This window comes from Bubalus bubalis, chromosome 8 (genome assembly GCF_019923935.1).
Source record: "Bubalus bubalis isolate 160015118507 breed Murrah chromosome 8, NDDB_SH_1, whole genome shotgun sequence".
Lineage (NCBI taxonomy): Eukaryota > Metazoa > Chordata > Mammalia > Artiodactyla > Bovidae > Bubalus > Bubalus bubalis.
The window spans coordinates 105,585,089-105,600,484 of NC_059164.1; the positions used below are offsets into that span (position 1 = coordinate 105,585,089).

A 15,396-nucleotide genomic window follows, 5' to 3' on the forward strand; every position below is an offset into this window, starting at 1 on the left:
AAAGAACTAATGAAAACATACTCTATAGCACAGGGAACTCTACTTAATGCGCTGTGGTGACCTGAATGTGGAGGAAGTCTGAAAGGAAGGGGACGTGTGTATATACATGGCTGATTCACTTTGCTGCACAGCAGAAAGTAACACAACATTTTAAAGCAACTATACTTCAATAAAAATTTATTTTAAAAATAAAACTCTATACAAATATCTTTCACTAGATTTTTGAAGGTTAAATCATATAGTATAGGAAAATATACAACATAGAGTGATTTCCTCAAAATTGAAAATAGCTTCAGTTCAGTTCAGTTCAATCGCTCAGTCGTGTCCAACTCTTTGTGACCCCATGAATTGCAGCACGACAGGCCTCCCTGTCCATCACCAACTCCTGGAGTTCACTCAAACTCATGTCCATCAAGTCGGTGATGCCATCCAGCCATCTCATCCTCTGTTGTCCCCTTCTCCTCCTGCCCCCAATCCCTCCCAGCATCAGGATCTTTTCCAATGAGTTAACTCTTTGCATGAGGTGGCCAAAGTACTGGAGTTTCAGCATTAGCATCATTCCTTCTAATGAACACCCAGGACTGATCTCCTTTAGGATGGACTGGTTGGACCTCCTTGCAGTCCAAGGGACTCTCAAGAGTCTTCTCCAACACCACATTCAAAAGCATCAATTCTTCAGCACTCAGCTTTCTTCACAGTCCAACTCTCACATCCATACATGACCATTGGAGAAACAACAGCCTTGACTAGATGGACCTTTGTTGGCAAAGTAATGTCTCTGCTTTTTAATATGCTATCTAGGTTGGTCATAGCTTTCCTTCCAAGGAGTAAGCATCTTTTAATTTCATGGCTGCAGTCACCAGAAGTAAAAGGGTGGTGAAAATTCTGTAGTCTGTTTCTATACTCAAGATCATCCAGAGGTCATAAAAAAAATGCTGTGTATTTAAAGGAACAAATATGTTCTACTTGCAGGGATTTTAAAGAGATATTTCCTCAATTGGGTAGAGGCAAGCATGATTATTATTGTCAAGAAATTGTCAGCCAGGAGGAAGATGAGAGATGCAGCAGAGTTTACTAAGCAGAGCCTCAGAGAGGAGGCTGAGACCAATTACTGAAGAGGCTCAGGGAAAAACAGAAAGAGATGGACAGTGCTGAGTAAAAGGTGTTACATTAAAGTGCAAAAGATGGAGGGGCCATTTCGGAGCTCCTGGACATCTCGAGGATTCTGTTTTCTTCTCATTCCCTTTGTTAGGGACACAGGAGACTGGCCCATGCTGGGGAACTGAAGTTCCCAAAACTCTTGAGTGTGTTGGCCTTGGGAAGGAACAATCAGAAGGAAATTCTGAGAAGGAAGGGTGAGGAGGTATAGGAACTGGTTCCTAGTACATGGATAAGGGGGACTCAGGTTAACAGCATCACTTCAGTGTTTTGCTTGATGTTGAGAAAGAAGAAACCAGAACAGCTTCACAGTCAACAGGACAGGGATGGGGGAAGAAGCATGTGTCCGAGGAGAATGAATTAGCTTATGGCTTGCTAGGAATATAGAAGCAGCTGCCTCCTAAATATTGGGTTAATCTAATATAGGAAGTGCTTGGGATAAACTATAAATCTTTGAGCTGTAATTATCCACCTCTATGGTGTTGAATGGAGAAGGCAATGACAACCCAGTCCAGTATTCTTGCCTGGCAAATCCCATGGACAGAGGAGCCTGGAAGGCTGCAGTCCATGGGGTCGCTAGGAATCGGACATGACTGAGCAGCTTCACTTTCACTTTTCACATTCATGCGTTGGAGAAGGAAATGGCAGCCCACACCAGTGTTCTTGCCTGAAGAATACCAGGGATGGGGGAGCCTGGTGGGCTGCCATCTATGGGGTCACACAGAGTTGGACACGACTGAAGCGACTTAGCAGCAGCATGGTGTTGAAAGTACCACAGAATTTGGAAAATCCAATGGATAAAAGTATACATTGTGAGTTTATCTTTGTGAATGTAGACAAACTGAAAGATTTGGAATGATGCAATTTGGAATGATAAGGTTTACTGAGTAATACAAAATTATTTACTTGAGGCAGGTTCATGAGAATTTTTCCCCTCTTCGAGAACACTTGTACCCATAGCTAGGATATTCGGAGGACTGCCTAGGACTGAAGTAGAGCCAATTTTGATTCCCACCATCTTTTCCAAAAAGAAATGGCACAGGGCTGTTTGTCCAGTGGTTAAGAATTCACCTTGCAATGCAGGGGATTCCGGTTCGATCCCTTGTCTGGGAAGATCCCACGTGGCGCAGGGCAGTTAAGCCGGTGGACCACTGCTACTGAAGCCTGTGTGCCCCTAGACCCCAAGCTCCACAACAAGAGAAGCCACCACAACGAGAAGCCTAAGCACTGCAACAAAGACCCAGTGCAGCCAAAAATAATTTTTTTTAAAGGAATGGCACAGAAATAGAAAAAGAAAGAACACTCCTCCTTAGAGCAGAGTTAATGTCATGACAGCAGCTGCATCTCCCTTATTCGTACGGAATAGGGACTGTTGGCCCTGAACTCACTCCTCCATGAAGGGGACTGGGGGCAAGAAAGCCATCTCTGAGGTTTGAGATGAGGACCCATTTCTTGCCTGGAGATGACAGTGATTCAGCAAAGCTCTAGCTGTGGCTGAAGCAATTAGGAGGGTGGGGCAGTGTCTTTCCTTCTCCTCCTTCTGCCCAAGAATATTTTGTTTCCAGCAAAGCTCAAGAAAAACTCAAAGGTGTTCAAAGCAGGGAAATAGTCTCAGCAATCCCAGGAAAGTCACCTCAATGCAGGAAGGACATTGAGTCCTGGAAAAGGAGCGATATGTGAGTGGCTGGAGGAGCTAAGAAGATGCTATGACACCCCAGTTATAGGCAGAGCTCCCCATGACTGTGATCCAGAGCAGAGAACACAGCCTGGCTACAATGCAATATCCAGTGACAGAACCCTCCCATCTGGAGATCACAAACCAGGAAAGCCACAGCCCATAAGCAGCAAAGAAACTGAACTGGTTGGTAAAAGTAAGCGGTTATTGAAGAAGGCAGATCTCTTCTCTGCCTTTCACAGTTCCTATAAGAGGAGAGGGAGAAGGCAATGGCAACCCACTCCAGTACTCTAGCCTGGAAAATCCCATGGACAGAGGAGCCTGGTGGGCTGCAGTCCATGGGGTGGCAAAGAGTCAGACATGACTGCGCGACTTCACTTTCACTTTTCACATTCATGCATTGGCGAAGGAAATGGCAACTCACTCCAGTGTTCTTGCCTGGAGAATCCCAGGGACAGGAGAGCCTGGTGGGCTGCCATCTATGGGATTGCACAGAGTTGGACACGACTGAAGTGACTTAGCAGTGGCAGCAGCAGCAGCATAAGAGGAGAGAAAAGAGAAGGAAGAAAGATCCATCTAGCACCAGCCTTGAGAAAAGAAGCTACTTACACCATTGCTGTTGTTCAATCACTCAGTCATGTCTGAATCTTTGTGACCACATGGACTGCAGCAAGCCAGGCTTCCCTGTCCTTCACCATCTCCCAGAGTTTGCCCAAACTCATGTCCATTGAGTCAATGATGCCAACTTACACTGGCTACTACTAAATTTAATCTGCTAACAAGAAAAGAGCCCTGAGTCTAGGATCTTGAACTGAATACAGATTGATAAAATAACCCATAAAGTGGACTTGGATAAGTTTTTACACTGGAGATACTTTCAAAAGGTCGTGGCTAAAAAATACATCAAAGGATAGTCAAAGATAGGAATAATCTTGAAATTTTTTCCTACAGAGTAGAAATGAAAGCTTCTGAGGTAGAAAACTGTTGCTTTGATGATAGTGGAAGTTTCATGTTCTCACATATCTAAGTGATGACCAAATATGTTATACCGATTTTCATGATAAAGATATAAAAATACAGAAATATTTTTCAACTTTGACAAGAGTGTGCTAATAAGAAGATGTCAAATGGATAGAAACCAGAGGAGGGCAAGGAAAATGCCAGTGACTGCAAGTCTTGCCAACCCACATTGGCCAGGACCTGTGTTACCCTTCAGCCCTCTAAGGAAATGGGAGGAGCTGCTCTCCTGAAAATGAGGGTCAAGTAACTGCAGACAGACATCACAGAAACCAACTAGGGCCCCCAGGGCAGGCAGAGCCTGAGTGACGCTGCCATGGGCCCCCAGCTCCTGGGCTGTTTCCTGTTTTGTCTCCTGGCAGCAGGTGAGTCCCAGAACCCATGGGCAAGCCTTGGCCGTAGCTTGCCGGTTTTAGCTCAAGTCCTTCTGTGAAGGTTGCAGCACCAGGTGCCTCCTCAGCTTTCTCTTGCTAATTCCTTCCTCCACAGGCCCCCTGGAAGCTGATGTGACCCAGAGCCCAAGACACCGCATCACAGAGACCAGAAAGAGGGTGACATTGACCTGTTCTCAGAATATGAACCACGATGTGATGTACTGGTATCGACAAGACCCAGGGCTGGGTCCAAAGCTGATCTACTTTTCAAGGAATGTTGGGTTTATTGAAAAAGGAGATATCCCTGATGGATACACTGCCTCTCGAGAAGAGAAACCAAACTTCCCCCTGACCTTGGAGTTGGCCAGCACCAACCAGACCTCCTTGTACCTCTGTGCCAGCAGTGAATACACAGCGTGACACAGCCAGCTGCTCTCTGCACAAAAAGGGCAGCCACAAGAGAGGAGGCTCCTCCCTTGGGAGGCCCCACCCAGCCAAGAGGACAAACTTCCCCACCATCAGAGACTCCAGGAGTCCTCCTTTGCCTCCCCAGCTTTGGGGGGTCTGAGCAAGGCAACCCCTTGGCAACGTGTTCCCCTCTTACTTCCAGTACCCATGAGCTTTTCAAAGTGTAGGCAGGACACGCTCCCTGTGTGAAGTCTAGCACCAAGGGTAAAGAATTTCTTTCCTAGAAAAGGAATTTTATGCATACTGCAATCCTTCGTCCTCACTGAGCTTCACTGTAGCCCAAACTGAAGATTTCATTTTCAGCCCAATCACTCAACCAAATTTCAATCCCACCTGCTAGGACCTATTACTGGAGGTTTTGACACTTGGGGAGAATAGCACATCTAAGTTGTTAACTAAATCTAATATCTCTCCCATTTCCCTCATCTGTGCAAGTGGTCTGCCATCCAGCCAAACACACAAGCCAGAGATGTAGGAGTCGTGCTCACCATCTCAGACATACTCTTCCTCCACACTTAATCCACCACCATCGCCTGCATGCTTCTTAGTATTAAATTCCTTGCAAATTTTACCAATTTTCCTAATCTCACTGAAAACACTGTGATCTGATATGTGGTCTCCCACCACCTTCCAATGTGCTCCCTGCCCCCACCCACAAACCACTCTGGAGCCTAAAACCCATCAGTGTCTTTCATTTACTTAAAGTCACAAGTTTATGGTAGTTCACAAGCTTCTCAGCACCCTCCAAGATGCAGTCTTTGCACCTGTCTTCCTTCCTAATTGGGCTTCCCAGGTGGCACTCGTGGTAAAGAACCCACCTGCTAATGCAGGAGACATAAGAGATGCAGGTTTGATCCTGAGGTTAGGAAGATTCCCTTGAAGAAGGCATGGCAACCCACTTCAGTATTTTTGCCTGGGGAATCCCATGGACAGAGGAACCTGGTGGGGTGCAGTCCACAGGGTCTCAAAGAGCTGGACACGACTGAAGTGACTTCGCACACACACTTTCCTAACTGGAGAAGGAAATGGCAACCCAGTCCAGTATTCTCGCCTGGGAAACCCCATGGACAGAGCAGCCTGGCGGGCTACCGTTCATGGGGTCTCAAGAGTTAGGCATGACTGAGGGACTAAACCACCACCTTCCTAAGAGGAACGTCCTCTTTCAGTTACCACACCTGCTTTCCATTCAAGGAGAGAGAGTCCACCTCCCTCAGGTCCCCAAATCCATGCTACGCTGACTCACTCTTGGATCTTCACCAGTAATGTTCACTCTCCCAGAGAGTGTTTACTCTCTCCCTCTCCCTCTCCCTCTCTACCTGGACACCTAGCTGATGATTTCTCCACATACCAATCCAGAAGTCTTTTCCTCATGAAGATTTCCTCGAATCCCTCATGGGATTATTTCCTCTGCTATGTGCTCTAGTGAAGTGAAGTTGCTCAGTCATGTCTGACTCTTTGCGACCCCATGGACTGTAGCCTACTAGGCTCCTCCGTCCATGGGATTTTCCAGGCAAGGGTACTGGAGTGGGTTGCCATTTCCTTCTCCAGAGGATCTTCCCAACCCAGGGATCGAACCCAGGTCTCCTGCATTGCAAGCCGACACTTTACCGTCTGAGCCACTAGGGAAGTGCTCTAAAGACAGCCTAAACTATTATTCTCAGGGCAATTAACACACTCCATTGTTTGCTATTTAAAATTCATATGAATAAAGGCAAAGTCAACGAGAGCAGGGACCATGCCTATACTGGTTACTTTTCCCTGTACTTACCAGAGTGCCTGAAGAGAGTCCTGTTATATGCATAAAGGAATTGGTCTTCTTTTCAATCATCTTCCCAATACCTCTCTGTCTTGTCCAGGATCTAAGTCCCCTGCAAAGTCCTCTCCCACACCTACCTTGGGGAAATGCCAGGGGTTTCCACCTGGGTACGTAAACAAGATAAATCATGTCCTCGGGTACTTTTATTCCTCCTCTACTGCAGCCCCCATTTACTCTGTGCTATATGTCATCCAACAAGGATGTTGCCTCTCTTGGTACCACTGTATCCATTGGATTCTTTTCTGTTGAGCCCTAAAATACCTGTCGGCCACTGCAGATGCTTCAGCTTTGCAGCTCAATACAGCAAGACCCTCTTATTCTTCCCAGTGGGTTCCATCATCACGCCCAGTAGGAAGTTTCCTGCCGAGTGTCATCTCTATTGATGAAAATACAAGAGAAAGCCTTTGGCTCAACCTTTTCTTTGTCAGTGCTGTAGGGGCAAGACTACAGATCTATGTCTTGATCTCTAACGTCGTACTGAGATTTTAGCACACAGTTTCATTCAATTACATACACTCCAACCATTAAAATAATAATTTTAACTTGAAGCAAGGGAAGACAGAGGACCTCATCCAAGACACAAATTCAGGCAGTAAAACCCAGCTTAGCTTAGAATCTGCTCATCTTTTCAAGAACTATGGCTGTATTACCGGGTAAGTTTATCCTGCCAGGCTCCATACCTACCCTTACTTCAAGGTGAGTTCTCTCCTGGGAATATCACACGCTGTCATACACAGAGACTTCTCCGGGACCATTCTCTCTTTTTTGCAAGACTTACCCAAGGTATTTCTGAACTACAATAATTGTTGCTCTTTAGGTCCAAGCCAGATTATACCTTTTATTTATGGCTGTGCTGTGTTCAGCCATGTCTGTAGTACTGCAGGCAAGGATACTGGAGTGGCTTGCCATGTCCTTCTCCAGGGGATCTTTCTCACCCAGGGATTGAACCCCCACTTCTCCTGCATTGGCAGGCTAATTCTTTACCGCTGGTGCCACCTGGGAAGCCCCACTTTTATTATATTCTCAATATAAATAGAATTATACTAATTAAATCAAAGATGTCAGTGGAGACTGACACCCAAAGACTGCTTCCTGTGAAATAGAGCCTATATCCAATAACTTATTCTTAGTTCCTGGAAGTCATCATAAGTGAACCCTATCTCAAGAGAGACTCTGAGACAATGATGTTGACAGACCCCTTTGCACTGATATAGAATCCACAAACCCGGTGCCCTCCATTGTATCAGAGCCTGGAGCTGCTGCTGCTGCTGCTAAGTCACTTCAGTCGTGTCCGACTCTGTGCCACCCTATGGACAGCAGCCCACCAGGCTCCTCCATCCACAGGATTCTCCAGGCAAGAATACTGGAGTGGGCTGAGCCTGGAGCTGGCATACCATTATTCTTGACTTAGACCTGCCCTAGGGCACCAGTTTTCTCTTTGTTCCTAGGACCAGGAGAGTTCTAATTTAAACTGTTCCTTGAAGGAATTCAGTCTTGGTCTTCCTTATGGAATCTTTTTCTGGTGCCTAACCTCTACCTCAAATAATTGCTCACATACTAAAGAAATATCTACAAAATTGGGTGGATTTTTAGAGCTAAAATATGCTATGATCTGAATGTTTACGTTTCCCCCTCTACCCTGAATTTATGTTGAAATTCTAGTTGCAAATGTGATGGTATTGGGGGTGGGGCCTTTGGGAGATGATTACTGTATGCTTAGTCACTCAGCATGTCAGACTCTTTGCAACCCCATGGACTGCAACCCGCCAGGCTCCTCTGTCCATGGAGATTCTCCAGGCAAGAATACTGGAGTGGGTTGCCATGCCCTCTTCCAGGTGATCTTCCCAACCCAGGAATTGAGCCCAGGTCTCCCGCATTGCAGGTGGATTCTTTAATGACTGAGCCATCAGGGAAGCCCAGGGAAATGATTAGGTCAAAAGAATGGAGCCCTCATGGATGGAATTAATGCCCTTATGAAAGAAACCCCAGTGAGCTCCCTAGCCCACCCTCTAACCAAGTGAGGTTGCAAGAAGTCTACAACCAGAAAAGAGCACCCACCAATAATGCAAGCATTCTGATCTCAGACTTCCAACCTCCAGAACTGTGGGAAATAATTTCTGTAATTTATAAGCTACCCAGTCTGAAGTTCTGTTAAAGCAGCCAGACTAAGGCAGAACACTACTCATGTTTTCTTAATTTTTGGTTCACTCACTGTCAATGTCCTTGGTAGACTACTATTTCTGTATTCTTCTATTAAATCAATTTTTTCCAATATTCCTTTCTCTTTCTCTCTTCTCATTACTTTATGCACTTTCTTGGAACAACATCATTCAAATTCATCACTTTAATAAAACTCTCTATTCTAACAACTATCAGATTCAGTATTCTAGTCAGTTACCTAATTTGAGCTTCAGCCCAACGCAACTTTCTATATGGTAATGTCACTTGAAATCTCCATTGGTACTTCAAACTCAATTTGCCATGTTCTACAAACTTAATCTTTCTGCCAGTCTTGATGAAAACTAATTCATTCAGTCTTTGGGGAGAAGGTCTTTAAAGCAGTAATCCACATTAAATGAGGTCACGGGGATGGGCCATCCGCCAGTGTGGCTGGTGTCCTTACAAGAGGGAAAAATGAGGACACAGAGACACACAAAGAAGCAAGACAACGTGAGGACAGGGGAGAAGACAGCCACCAGCCCTCCAAGGACAGAGGCCTCAGGAGAAACCAACCCACCGACACTTTGATCTTGAACTTCCAGCTTCCAGAACAGCGAGAAGATAAGTTTCTGTTAAGTTGCCCCTTCTACGGAGCTTTATTAAGGGATCCCCAGCAAACTGAGAGGGCTCAGCTCACAGGCCTTGCTGTCTAGCACATACTGAATTCCAGACTCAGAGAAACACAACAGTATAAGCTACAGTATAAGCTACATTGTTTGTGCAAGCACTCTAGGTAAAATAAACCACAGTCACCAGTTATCAAATCATGAGAACACTCCGGAAATTCAAGTTCCCAGGCCGATTCGGGATCAAGCTGAATACCAACCTTGTAAGCAGGTCCTTCCACAGATCAGACAAGGTTAACTTTTTTCTACACACATGCACACACACACATGTAGCCCCCAAGGGAAAGGGCTGGCTTTCACTTTAGCACCTCCTGACTCTCTAGAATCTGAGTGGCTGAGGGACCATGAGCTTGGGCAGGACCATGACTTCATAGCTCATCCCCCTGTAGCCTGGGTCTGGGAGAGGACCCTCTTGCCTTGAACCTGCCATGGGAATCGGGCTCCTCTATGCCTTTTGCTTCCTGGGAGTAGGTGAGTCCAGAAAGTCGGTGGCAAACCCCTGTCCCATTGCTTCTAGACCCTGGATACAAGATTTTTCTCTCAACAAGCTTCCTGTGCGTGCCTACATGCTTAGTCATGTCTGACTCTTTGTGACCCCGAGGACTGTAGCCCACCAGGTTCCTCTGTCCATGAAATTTCCCAGGCAAGAATACTGGAGTGGGTTGCCATTTCCTCCTGCAGGGGACCTTCCCCAATCCAGGGATCGAACTCTGGTCTCTTGAGCTGCAGGCAGACTCTTTACCACTGAGCCACCAGGGAAGCTTCCTGATGGCCTCTTTTGTTCACCTCCTCCATCCTCCTTCACAGGCCTCATGGATGCACAGGTAACCCAAACTCCAAGATATCTGGTCAAAAGGAGGGGAGAGAAAGTCATGATAGAGTGTATACAGAACATGGACCATGAGAGAATGTTCTGGTACCGACAAGACCCAGCTCTGGGGCTGCAGCTGCTCCATTTCTCAATCGGTGTTGGCATGGTTGAGGAAGGACATGTGCCCCATGGGTACAACGTCTCTAGAAAGAAGAAGGAGAGCTTCCCTCTGACCCTGGAGTCTGCCACCACCAACCAGACGTCTATGTACCTCTGCGCCAGCAGTGAATCCACAGCGCGGCACGGCCACATCCTCTCTGCACAAAAAGGGCAGATGCAGGAAGCGGGGTGGGGGGACCCTGAGTCGGGGCCCGAGTTATGCTGCTCCTACGGCACGTGTGTGCCCATTGGAAGAAAGGCAGACAGTAGGGAGGGACCAAGCCCACAGCCACACTTCCTGGCCAGGGCAGCACAGGCTAGTTTTTAAGCCCCCGTCACCACCCTTTTCCAAGTCAGGGGCCATTCCGAAGTGGACCTGCCCAATCTTGTATGTTGTTCCCAACCTCAAGTCATGAAACTCGACCCACACCAGGAGGACTCCTCTCTCAGATCCACACCAGGGAACTTCTCCCCTACCATTTTTTTTTTATTATTATTAATGTATTAGTCTTTGAAATTATATTTCAACTGTAAGGGTCTCAGGTTATAAAAAGTGGTGATGTAATTTTTTAAACATCTATTTAGAATTTTTACAAAGGCAAATTAGAGCTTCGTTGCTGTTGTGCTTGTGCTCATTCATATCTGACTCTTTGAGACCCCCTGGGACTGTAGCCTGCCAGGCTTTTCCATCCATGGAATTTACCAGGCAAGACTGTTGCACGCAGAAATGAAGACCCAGCACAGCCAAAAATAAATAAAAAGCAAAATAAATAAAAAACATGTTTACAAATTAGAGTTTAACATTTAAAAACAATTTTATTGGAGTATAGCTGTTTATGCCCTGCTGCTGCTGCTGCTAAGTCGCTTCAGTCGTGTCCGACTCTGTGCGACCCCATAGACGGCAGCCCACCAGGCCCCGCCATCCTAGCATTGGTTAAATCCTTTTTTTCCTTTCCTTTCCTATCCTCTTCCTTTTACTATACATTTGCTACCCTGCTCAGTATCTTTGCACTTTTAAAAAATATTTTTAAAAATTTTATTATTTATTTATTCTTTTTTTTTTTAATTTATTTTTGGCTGTCCTGGGTCTTCATTGCTGTGCAGGCTTTTTCTAGTTGCCGCAAGCCGAGGCTACTCTTCGCTGCCATGTGCAGGTTCCCCTAGTGGTGGCTTCTCTTGTTTCAGACCTCGCGCTCTAAGCACACGGGCTTCAGTAGTGGCATGCACGGGCCCTAGAACACGGCTTCGCAGTTGTGGCACACAGGCTTATTTGCCCCAAGGCATGAGGGATCTTCCCAGACCAGGGATCCAAACTGTGTCCCCTGCATTGGCAGAAGAATTCTTAATCAGTGGACCACCAGGGAAGTTCTGAGTAGCTTTACTCTCCACTGAGGACAGTCACACACTGTCAACCCTTCCCTGAGATAAACTTGATCAACCATATGTGCTGATTCCAGAGAATGTTTGGGGAATCCAAATTCTGTTCATTCAGCCTATAAAGGAAAACTGAGAAAAAGGAATCTTTCTCCACATTCTCTGAGTGGTCAGTAATGACTGAAAAGTTCTGAGAGAAGGAATAAGCTAGGATGCAGGAGGTGGTAAGAATTCAGTTGTAACGAGGTCACAGCAGGGCTCCCTCACTTTCTCCCTCACCTCCAGGAAGAAGAGAGTTACTCCTAGAAGCTGACCTAGAAGAATGAGAAAAGCTTTTCCCAAAGGCCCTGCAACCTCTCATAGCATCTCATCGACCTGCATTATGTCTCATGTTCCCTCCTGAACCAGTTACAATCAGGTTATGATGGTTTTGATTTACTGAAATGCATCCAGGTCTATTCATGGAACAGGAAACAAGGCCAGAATTGCCTAAACTAATGGGCAGCATGGGAGAGAGATAGATAACTAATCAAACTTATCTCATATTCTAATATGATCTAATCTAATCAATATCTAATATCTAAATATCTAAAATAATCTAATCAAACCTATTCTCATAGGAAGGAGACGGAGGAGATTTGTATTCTATGAGTGACTAACAATCACGAGGGCTTCCCTGGTGGCTCAAACAGTAAAGAATCTGCCTGCAATGCAGGAGACCCAGGTTCAATCCCTGGGTCAGGAAGATCCCCTGGAGAAGGGAATGGTTACCCACTCCAGTATTCTTGCCTGGGAAATCCCATGGACAGAGGAGACTGGTGGGCTACAGTCCATGGGGTCGCAAAGAGTTGGATACAACTGAGCAACTAACACAGACACTCACACACAACAATCATGAGTGCTGTCCCCCACATATTTCTGGCTTCCCCACTTCCTGACACATGATGGGATTGTACTTCCTGGCTTCTGCAGGTTGGAGGTGGGGCAGGGCATGAGGCTTGTTGCCGAGAATGAGCAATAAGTATAAGTGACACGTTACTGCCAGGCCAGAAAGTTTTAGCAGCCAATGCAAGATTTCCAGACCTCTCTTTAGTTCTGTCTGAGAAATGAGCAAGTTCTGGAGATGGTAGCTTCAGAGGGGCCATTGCCTTGCAGTCTCTGAGGCAGCTGCAGTCAAGAACTCAGACCCCGGGGCTGGCCATTGGGAATGACACATACACACTATTGATGCTATGTATGCAATAGATAACCAATGAGAACCTGTTGTATACAGCACAGGGAACTCTACTTAATTGCACTGTGGGAAGGAAGTCCACAGGGAGGGGATATGTACACTTATGGCTGATTCATTTTGCTATGCAGTAGAAACTAACACTATATTGTAAAGCAACTATACTCCAATAAAAAGCAATTAACAAATTAACATTTTTAAAAATTCTTTTTCAGGACTTCCCTGGTGTTTCAATGGCTAAGACTCCACACTCCCAAGGCAGGGAGCTGGAATTTGATCCCTGGTCAGGGAAATAGATCCTGCATGTTGCATCTAAGGGTTCCAACACCACAACCAAGATTGAAGATCCCACGGATTTCAACTAAGACTTGGAGCAGCCAAATAAATAATAAATACAGTTTTTTTAAATATATATTTTTCATAGTATTTGCATCCTTAGCCCTGGAACTGCATTTCTAGGTCTCTTTAGCTGAGGCCTTGGGCTTTGGGTGGAGGATTTTCTCAGCTCCTCTGCTGAGGCCTCCTCCTAGGAGAAGGAGGGGGAATCCGGGGACACTTTCCCCTCTAATTCAGCTTCAGGTGCTTCTAGATCCTAGCTCCCTCTCACAACCTCCTCCCCACCTCAGGGCCCAAAGAGTGTTTTGTCTGGAGCTCTCTCAACAGTGGGAAGACCCCCACTCCTGTGCTGATCCACCTGACCCTTGAGCAGCGCCTCATTACATCTGGGAAACGGAACAGGGCATCAGGGCTTTCTTCCATTTTAGACTCTTGCTTGTGCCCTCACAGGAAATCACTAGGCAATTGTCTGAAGAATTTAGGATTGCTAAAACAGAAGAAGACTGGGTTATTTTGGAAGAACGTTTGATATATTTGACCAAGAGATTGTAATGTAGTTAATGTTTCATGTCAAGAAAAAATTGGATTATTCTATACCTTTTACCTGGTAGCTCAGCTGGCAAAGAATCTGCCTACAGTGCAAGAGACTCCGGTTCAATTCTGTGGTTCACATTTCCTCCTTTTTAATAGAAATTTTTTGCACAGTTTTACTTTTCTAAAATATTGGCAAATCCCATAATCAATTTTTATTACTAACATATTAGAATTAACCACCACCCCAAAACAACAAAAGTTATTTTAAAGTACATCTTACAACAGATGGCATCTCAGAATCAAAGAACTAAGTTCGTTTTGCAGGGATCTCTTTCTAGAGATCCCTCATTTCCTTTAGGGCATTAGGTCTATAGTTGTCAGCCATCCACCAGCTTCTACTCTACTAAGACACGAGTAACTGAGCGTGAGGCAACCTCTTGTACCTGTGCTAGCTTTTGAACTTTGGTGTCACGTACACGTGGATCCGTGTCCTGCTTCTGCTGCTTAGTCACAAATTATGTGAACTTGATTAGGTTACATAAAAATCTTTGGGATTAGATGGTTGGATAGCATCACGAACTCAATGGACATGAGTTTGAGTAAGCTCTGGGAGATGGTGAAGGACAGGGAAGACTGGAGTGCTGCAGTCCATGGGGCTGCAGGGGTTGGTCACAACTGAGCGACTGAACTGAACTAAATCTATAAACTTGCCTAATCTGTAAAATATGGGATCATAGTTGCCTAAGTACCCTAATTTATAGACAGTCTGAAATGACATGTGTAAAACAGAGTAAGTGTTCAAAAAGACTGGCTTAGCTTTTACACAAGTATTAAGCTGTTTCAGGAAGATGCATGATAGAAGAAACAACTGGATGATTAAATGGACCATAGCACTGTGGCCGAATTTTACAGACGGAGATCTGTCTTATGGTCCACAATGAGCTGCAGTATAATAGCAGAAAAGTGAAAGTGAAAGTCGCTCAGTCATGTCCGACTCTTTGTGACCACATGGACTGTATCCATGGAATTCTCCAGGCCAGAATACTGAAGTGGGTAGCCTTTCCCTTCTCCAGGGGATCTTCCCAACCCAGGGATTGAACCCAGGTCTCCCACAAATAGCCATTAAGTAAAGAGGAACCAAATAGTTATAACTGAAATGATCAAAATGAGGAGGAGACGTGAGAGATGAAAGAAGTACAGTGCACTTAAGTTGTGAACTAATAAATGAGGGAGGTGAGAAGAAAAGAGATGATGAAGATGAACTTCTGAGCCTAGACAACAAGACAGTGGGGGGCACCATTTATTAAGAGGAATGAATTCAGGAATCAGGGAAAGAAAAATCCGTTCAGTTTGGAATAACCAAAATACTCAGCCAACAGTTGCAATTCTGAATTATGTTACCCTAGTATTCTAAAATCTTACCTTTAGTTATCTGAGGTCAATACTGCGTCCCATTCTTGCTTTATACCAAGGAGTAGAACATGAGTAGTGTTCAACAATGATGGATGGGGAGTGGTGGAGGCTGCAGTTGCAGGCTAGGAGCCTTGTGAATAAAGATCCAGCCCAAGTGAAGAGCCACACAGCTCCACTAGGGGGC

The 15,396-nt window shown here is 45.4% G+C and overlaps 2 gene segments (V, D, J or C); both read left to right on the forward strand.

Moving 5' to 3' along the window:
• The first annotated feature begins 3,981 nt into the window (after nt 1-3,981).
• LOC102404724 lies at nt 3,982-5,419 on the forward strand. The segment is given in 2 exon segments: nt 3,982-4,215; nt 4,340-5,419. Coding segments are annotated over 2 exon segments (354 nt in total).
• A 4,351-nt stretch (nt 5,420-9,770) lies between these two features.
• On the forward strand, nt 9,771-10,686 carry LOC112586592. The segment is given in 2 exon segments: nt 9,771-9,825; nt 10,162-10,686. Coding segments are annotated over 2 exon segments (534 nt in total).
• Nucleotides 10,687-15,396: the final 4,710 nt, after the last annotated feature.